Raw genomic sequence first — 8,732 nt, 5'->3', positions numbered from 1 at the left:
GTACTACGAAGCGGGGTTACTGGCTTATCGGGGTAACTTGTTGGATTTAAGGTAGTCTGGGCAAAATGTAAGTGAGCGAATATGAAGTCCATTTAAACTGTGGTACCTTAAATCCGACAAGTTACCCCGATAAGCCAGTAACCGCGGTTCGGAGTACAGGCCACAGGTAGAAATAAACCCAACAAAGAATAACATAAGTAAAAGTAGGCAATAAGCATAGTAAAATAGTATTGTTTTTTTTACAAACTAAAAAAAAATCAGCACGTGTGTATTGCTCAATAAACTGAAGAATAAAAGGTCATTTTCTTTATCTTTCGTTGCTATTAAAGTTAGAAGGGTCAAACCAATGATAAACACAAGAATTATTAAATGTAAAAAGGCTGTCTATAAATAAATCCAAATTTAGATATAGTCAGCTATATCTATAGTCAGCTATATCTAAATTTGGATTTGTTACTTATAGACAGCCTTTTTACATTTAATAATTCTTGTGTTTATCATTGGTTTGACCCTTCTAACTTTAATAGCAACGAAAGGTAAAGAAAATGACCTTTTATTCTTCAGTTTATTGAGCAATACACACGTGCTGATTTTTTTTTTTAGTTTTTTAGGTATCTCCCCCGGTGGTTCTATTTTGTAAATTGTTTAGACGTGAGTTTTAAGAGATGTACGCTTTTGCATTTGGACGTTTACATTTATATAGACACTTTTGCCAAAAGCAGCAAATAATAGAGGCAAATAGCACATTACAATCAAATATTTGTCAAATGAAAATATAGCAAGATGATTATTTAAAAACCATCAGCGACTTACTAAGAGATTGGGGAGTTACAGTGTAGCACTGTTGTGCTATTCTGGATTATAAAACTTGAACTCTTGGTTTATGTCAAACTGGCAACTTTCCAGATTCCGTCTCAGTTGTTCTTCTCGGAATGGAAGCAACGTCTCTAGACTAGGCACTAAGCTGGTATTGAGATCCTGCGCTAGCTCATTAACCCTGATCTCGGCATTCAGAAGATTACTGATGGCCTCACAACTGCCATACTCCCAGTACGGTGTAGGTGGATTTGCCTTGGGCACTGGTAAAAATTTCACACTCGGAAACAATGTGCAGCACTGTAAACATGGAGGCACTGGTTTGTACTGATGAACGCTTTTCCCACGCACACGATAAGCTGCTAGTTGTACAATATAAAAAAATTCACAAATCCCTCTGAAATAATTTGAATTAGAGGGAAACAGATGCTCTTCTCAGATCTACATTTCATTCAGTTATGCATTATTTCCCAGGATCTGGGTTTACACTCTTCAACAAAACAGTCCTGTTAAACAGCATGTGTAGATCCTCGAGATCTAGAAACATTCAAGGAAATCCAACAATTCTGTTAAATCTCTGTCCTTATTCTGCACAAAGTCCTCTGTACTCTTGTCAATCCTTGCAAGGCCCATCTCATCCAGTAGTTTCAAATACTCTTCTTCAGACTGCAAGAAATAAATACTTGATCATCACAACCATTATCCCCATTCATATATACTCAGCAAAAAAAGAAACGTCCCTTTTTCAGGACTGTGTATTTCAAAATAATGTTGTAAAAATCCAAATAACTTTACAGATCTTCATTGTAAAGGGTTTAAACAATGTTTTCCATGCATGTTCGATTAACCATAATCAATTAATGAACATGCACCTGTGGAATGGTCGTTAAGACCTTAACAGCTTACAGAAAGTAGGCATTTAAGGTCACAGTTCTAAAAACGCAGGACACTAAAGAGACTTGTCTACCGACTGTGAAAAACACCCAAAGAAAGATGCCCAGGGTCCCTGCTCATCTGCGTGAACATGCATTAGGCATGCTGCAGGGAGGCATGAGGACTAGTGATGCGCGGGTCGTCTCGTAACCCGCGGACACCGCGGGTAACCCGCGGGTCGGGTTGGGGCGGGTAAAGAAATTGTCACTTTATTTGCGGGGCGGGTTGGGGCGGGTCATTAAAAACAAAATTAAATAAAAAATGCGTGCAATTCCCTATAGCCTATATTAAATATTTGGGAATATCTATTTTCATATTTTATTAAGTTCTTTGATAAGGTTACGTCACGTAACAAGTCATGAAAGCGCCAAGCAGTAGTGATGCGCGGGTCGTCTCGTAACCCGCGGACGCCGCGGGTAACCCGCGGGTCGGGTTGGGGCGGGTAAAGAAATTGTCACTTTATTTACGGGGCGGGCCAAATAATTTCATAAAAGCGGGACTCGCGGGTTGGAAAAATACCCGACCCGCGCATCACTAATGAGGACTGCTGATGTGGCTAGGGCAATAAATTGCCATGTCCGCACTGTGAGACGACTAAGACAGCGCTACAGGGAGACAGGAAGGACAGCTGATCATCCTCGCAGTGGAAGACCACGTGTAACAACACCTGCACAGGATCGGTACATCCGAATATCACACCTGCGTGACAGGTACAGGATGGCCACAACAACTGCCCGAGTCACACCAGGAACACACAATCCCTCCATCAGTGCTCAGACTGTCCACAATAGGCTGAGAGAGGCTGGACTGAGGGCTTGTGTGTTCCTGGTGTGACTCGGGCAGTTGTTGTGGCCATCCTGTACCTGTCACGCAGGTGTGATATTCGGATGTACCGATCCTGTGCAGGTGTTGTTACACGTGGTCTTCCACTGCGAGGATGATCAGCTGTCCTTCCTGTCTCCCTGTAGCGCTGTCTTAGGCGTCTCACAGTGCGTACATGGCGATTTATTGCCCTAGCCACATCACTAGTCCTCATGCCTCCCTGCAGCATGCCTAATGCATGTTCACGCAGATGAGCAGGGACCCTGGGCATCTTTCTTTGGGTGTTTTTCACAGTCGGTAGACAAGTCTCTTTAGTGTCCTGCATTTTTAGAACTGTGACCTTAAATGCCTACTTTCTGTAAGCTGTTAAGGTCTTAACGACCATTCCACAGGTGCATGTTCATTAATTGATTATGGTTAATCGAACATGCATGGAAAACATTGTTTAAACCCTTTACAATGAAGATCTGTAAAGTTATTTGGATTTTTACAACATTATTTTGAAATACACAGTCCTGAAAAAGGGACGTTTCTTTTTTTGCCGAGTATATAAATATTTTCCTTAATACATCCAAGTAGGGCTGTGCAATATCACGTCATGATATAATCCGCATCCTTTATGTTTATTAAATTCGGTTGACAGAGCATGCCACATGGTACTGTTTTGGTACATCATGTGAAGCGATAAGCACTGAAGGGCCAATGAAGAAAGGAACAGCTCAGCAGCCACATCTTTCAGAGGAGGAGATATTGTGGATAAATAAGGTAAAAAAAAAAAGTCCAATATGTTTAATAAACATAAGGATCTTCCAATTTTATACAGACAGTCTACTGTCTTACTGCCTATACTTCAGAGACTCTCTCAGTCCTGCTCTTCAAAACTAAGGAAATTATGGATTTGATCAACTGGTCTCTCAATGCAATTGACACCATCTTCTCGATGAGAAGCCCAGGTTCGGGGGAACCTGACTGTCCTGCAGGAACGTACGCAGCTGGCTACACGATGGACGGATGGGAAAAGTGGAGGGTCGTGTGTCTGGCAGCTCTTTCCGTGGAGGACATCGAAGACATTTATCTATTCGGAGCCATGATTACAGGTCTGATGCTGATTGGATTAGGCATTGCCCTGGGTTATCGGAAATTGAAGAAAACGGTGACAGCCGCTCAAAGCCCAACTAGGCTGGCCGGGATGATTGACGGACTTGGCAGAGCTGTTGGCGCTCAAACTATGGCTATAAATCGCAAACTTGATAACATCACTGTGTCTAATGACCGCAGATTTGATAACATCACCGTGACTATGGACCGCAGATTTGATAACATCACGGAGAAGCTCATGGCTCTGCAAAGGATTTTGGATGGCGGAGACCAGCATGGACATTAGAGGAGCTGAGAAATTACAGCTTCTCGCCCGAAAACCCAAACAACCCCATTCTATCTGCTTTTGGCTCCCCCCTAATCAGCACTGGTTTTGGCCAAGGCCGCTGCTGAATTCAACAACTCCCCCTGAAGAACGAGGCGAGGAGACTCTCTTGCATTCCTCTCCCCCAACCACAAGGACACCCTCCCCCCATCCCACGCCTTCGCCGCTTCACACCCCCAGCGTGAACAAGCGGGTCTGTGACCAGCGCCTCTGGCTGCGGGATCGGACTGATGTTTGTCTATGCTGGACTGCCTCCACCTCCCCATTCCCCTCCCCTATTGCCAGTCTCGACTTTAATGTTGTAAGATGTGGTGACTATGTGCTTACGTTGCTGAGGTGTTTTTTTTTCTGTTCCTACATTGTACTCCCTACTGGAGTATAGTCTGGGGGCTGTTTTTTTATTCACCTCCACTCTCCTCACGTAATCTTGTTCCCCTGTCTTCCTGACCTTTCTACCCCCTGTAATGTGATGTTTGAATATGTATGGTCGGGTTGATGGCCTGCTGGCAAGATGGCGCTGAAGTGACGGCAGCCTTGGAACTAAATTTCCCGGAGGAACCTTCCCGAGGGATTAATAAAGTGCTATCTATCTAATCTAATCTATTACTAACTTTTGAGCATCACAATACTGTTCTCATTAATATTTTAGACATGTTACTAATCTGCTCATCAAATATCATGTAGCCCTAATATTTATTATAATGACAAAATGGATGGTTTTCAAAGATAAAATTCTGTATGATCGTTATACATCACCTCTGGTGCAGTGTACTGTCCATATTTGTAGCTCTCAATGGGAGGAAAAGTTGCACCCTTCTTGAAGAAGTCTTTCAAACTTTCGGCTATAAGATGCAGGACCTCGTTCTCATAGAAGTAGACTCTACCCTGGCTGTCTACCAGCACGATGAGCTGCAGCCCTTCTGCCAAAGATGGGAAGTTATCGATGGCACCAATGACGACCATCTCCGTTGGCTCAGGAAGGTACAGCTCACTCCAGCTCTCCAGCATCTCATCTCTTCCCCAGTAGACGGTTCCATCCAGATCTGTGATTCTGACTGCATAGCCTTTTGGTTCCTTTAATTTAATTTCAAACCCACTGTGTTTCTTCACTAGCTCAGTAAGTTCCTTCGAGTCTCTGACTGTAAACAGAAGCCTTGTTAGTGAAGGAAGAAACAAGCATTGATACTCAAATAGGTGAGAAGTGAGATGAGCTGTCAATCACTGTCTAGTTTAATCCAGCAGAGATTAGGTTAAAATCGAGTGGAGTGACAGCACTTGGTAAATCCTATCCAATATCACATTTGACCCTGTGCAACAAAGAGATAATTAGCTTACATGTGTACAAACCACAGATCACCAACAGTTTCCATCTTGCTCATTACTTACTCTATGAAGCCCACTTGTAAAGTCTCGCATCAACATAGTTTCAGCAGAATGATTTACTGAACCGCAAAATAATTAATGTGATACAGTGCAGGCATACACTGGGTATTGAAAGGCAACTGAAATACAAATAAAGTGCAGTGCTTCACGCACCACCCCCAAACAAGGTACCTTTGTGTACAGGTTCTAATAATCAATCTGCAAATGAAGAGTGATCTCCTGCATGTGTGAAGAGCCTGAGAACTGTCCTTTATTTATATGTGAGCTGCTTTTCAATACCCAGTGTATGTCTGCTCTGTAATACAAGAATTACTTTGCTGTTTGTTCATCATTTTGCTGCAACTATGCTTGTACAAGACATTGCTAGTGGTCTCCTTAGACTTACTTTGCTCAAAGAATTCTTCAACCAATTTACAATGGGGATCTGCCACCAATTTACGATCGTACTCTTCATGCTTCCCATTCTTCTGTGTGTTGAGCCTAAAATGAAAATATAAAAATGATTATATACTTGTAGTCAGCACACCTACATAACATCTCATAAATTGTACGACGATTTTACAGACAGCAAGACAATGCAGCACTATTATCGCCATCAGGGACCAAACAATTTATGGGCATATTATGTAAGACTGTGCACCCAGTGATAGTGTGGCAGCAAGTCTAGCATACAGCCCAGCCTTGTGCCCGGTGCTATCTGACATTCCCCTCCCACTCTGATCAGGATAAGCAGCAGGAAGAGGGACAAATGTACAAAATTAATGTATGATTTCACATCACCACCTTGCTGAGACCATTCAGAACCATCAGGATTTCAAGCAACAGCAGGAAATAAAAGGAGTTTCTGCAATGTTTTTATGTGGCCGATACCTGATACTGCACGGTTTGAGCCATATGATGTGGTTTATCGTAAATGGATCTAAAGGACATTTTGTATCTGCAAATAAAAGAAACTGATATAATTGGAATTTTTGCGTGTCAGCGTGGTACCTCCCGCACTTAGCCTCGCTGGTATGTTAGCAGTTAGGATGACCACGGTATTACTCATAAAACAGTTTTAACTTACCTTTTATTGTGGTTGAAGCCAGATGAATTTCCATTTCCTGTTTTCAGACAACTAGTCATTTGAAATGGCATGTAAAGAGTGTAAAGCTCAGTATACAATTTTATATTATATATAAATTCAATAAATAAATTTATATATAATATAAAACTGTATAATTTGTATTTATATTTGTATTTGAGTGACTGACTCCAAAAGGCTTGGTTGGAGGCCTTTGCTGGTATGATTCTGAAGCAAAAAAAAATGCAAACTTCTTGCTAATGGTACAGCGAGTCATACACTATGCAGATTCCCTTGTGCAGACTTATCAAATCCAGTTAACCAGACTCAAATTTGTATACTTGGCATAACACTGGAAAACGTGGCAAATCTGCTGGCTTGATGTCCTATGGGAAAAAAGCATAGAGAGATCATCAGTGTCCAGGTATGTGCAAACAACATTTACATATGAGTAACTACTTTGGTACAGAGCACACATGAAACAAGAAGCAGTAAATGATAAATCTTTTATTTGCCATTTCCACAAGTGTAAGTACACTGGAATGCTTCTCTTCGCCTACCCCTTCTTGCTTTCCATGATTTGGGGGGGTCACAGTGCAGGGTCAGCCATCACGTGGTGCCCCTGGAGCTGGGGGGGGGGGGGGCAAAGGGCCTTGCTCAAGGGCCCACAGACATGTGACTGATCTGCTGAGGCCACGACCCGAACCTGCGATCTTCAGATCACAAGCACAGAGACTTAGCCCGCTGAGCCACTCACTGCCCCCAGTAAACACATACGACACACACATTAGGAAGTCACAGCTGTCATAAAGCCACATGCATAAAATAATTTTAATTTAAATAAGGATTACACAGAGATCAATACATTAAAAAAACATGACAGCAAGAAAAAGAAAAAAAAACAGTTCTAAAGAAGGGAAGTAACATCAAAATAAAGAATGCAAGAATGCTGGAGGAAACCCTTATTGATATCTACTCAAACAAGAGAAAAACCAAAATAGATCTTGAGATTTTAGTTGGTTGTGGCTGGGCATCTTGAAGGTCCTCCAAAGGTCTGGCAGAAGCAAATGAGGTGTAACATGGGGAAAAAAAATCTCCTAGTCTACAGATGAAATCAAACATGAAGCAGGAGGTGTTATCAGCAGAGGTGGTTCTGTACATCACACATAAATAAAAACTGATATCACTGTGCATGTGCATCTTCAATCCACAAAAAAGGGGCAAGTCAAACTTTTTCTTGCCATTTGGATGAATGTTGTAAGAAACTAGAGGGAAGGGGATGATTCCATTGCTACAGAGCAGGGGTCACCAACCTTCTTGAAACTGAGAGCTACTTCACGGGTACTGAGCCATATGAAGGGTTACCAGATTGATACACTCTTCTTAAATCATGTATAATAAACATGTTTTAAATGCCTTTTCTTTATATAGATATTTTCATTTTCAAATCTATATAAATGCAAATGTGACTAAAGAAGAATAGCAACAGGATGATATTAAATTAAAAACGTTGCTCATTGGCGAGTTGTGCTAATTTTAGAACAGGTCTGTGGGCGATTGGTGGTCCTTGGGGGCACCATGTGGTTGACCCCTGCTATAGAGGGATCTATATAGCTTATCATTACAGTTCAGGACAACCACTGTGGAAACATATAACCTTCCAGAGGAATCGAATCAAATTACTTTTATTGTCACGTCACTTGTCACCAGTACACAGGTACTATACATGTGGGTGAAATGCTTTTGTGCAAAGCCTCTCGAAGCAGCCATAGCATGGCATGAATTAATCAAAATTATAAGTATAAATATATAACCGATAAAACATATGACAAATCTATGTATGTACAAAAGTGTATGCAGTTGTAATGAGAATTTAAAGTTAAATAATGTGCAGAAGAGCATCATGTTAATGGTCAGATCAGCAGTCTGATGGCCTGGTGGAAAAAAACTATCCCTCAGTCTGCTGGTCTGGGATCAGATGCTGCAGTACCGTCTGCCTGAAGGCAGCAGCCTGAACAGGTTATGGCTGGGATGACTGGGCTCTTTGATGATCTTTCCCACTTTCCTCAGGCACCTCGATGTAGATGTCCTGGAGAGGGAGAGTCTCTTCCTATAATCTTCTCAGAACACTGTACCATTCTCTGCAGAACTTCATGATGATGCTGGAGCTGTTAGTGGCTGAGCAGTCGTGGTTGTAAAGCGAGTATAGGACAGGGCTCAGTACACATCCCAGGGGAGCATTGGTGGTCAGTATCACAGAGAGTGAGGTGATGCTGCCCAGTCTGATCACCT

At 42.0% G+C, this 8,732-nt stretch overlaps 1 protein-coding gene across 1 annotated transcript; it reads right to left on the bottom strand.

Moving 5' to 3' along the window:
- Positions 1-556: 556 nt before the first annotated feature.
- LOC140581641 (uncharacterized) lies at positions 557-6,563 on the bottom strand. The gene is made up of 4 exons (XM_072705019.1): positions 6,444-6,563; positions 5,763-5,857; positions 4,751-5,133; positions 557-1,482 (listed from the first exon to the last, which is right to left on the bottom strand). Exons 1-4 carry the CDS (start codon positions 6,512-6,514, stop codon positions 1,354-1,356), a joined length of 678 nt encoding a protein of 225 aa, XP_072561120.1. The 5' UTR covers positions 6,515-6,563; the 3' UTR covers positions 557-1,353.
- Positions 6,564-8,732: the final 2,169 nt, after the last annotated feature.

The sequence above is a fragment of the Paramormyrops kingsleyae genome, chromosome 22 (assembly GCF_048594095.1).
Source record: "Paramormyrops kingsleyae isolate MSU_618 chromosome 22, PKINGS_0.4, whole genome shotgun sequence".
Classification (NCBI taxonomy): domain Eukaryota; kingdom Metazoa; phylum Chordata; class Actinopteri; order Osteoglossiformes; family Mormyridae; genus Paramormyrops; species Paramormyrops kingsleyae.
This window is presented reverse-complemented; position numbering and strand designations above follow the sequence as displayed.

Bases quoted from the DNA above. Each gene is read 5' to 3' on its own strand.
- LOC140581641 (XM_072705019.1), bottom strand. From the start codon at position 6,514: ATGCCATTTCAAATGACTAGTTGTCTGAAAACAGGAAATGGAAATTCA. The intron at 5,858-6,443 runs GTAAGTTAAAAC...TTTTCATTTTAG, and splicing joins GGCTTCAACCACAATAAAAG to GCTCAACACACAGAAGAATG. The intron at 5,134-5,762 runs GTAAGTCTAAGG...TTCTGTTTACAG, and splicing joins TGAAGAATTCTTTGAGCAAA to TCAGAGACTCGAAGGAACTT.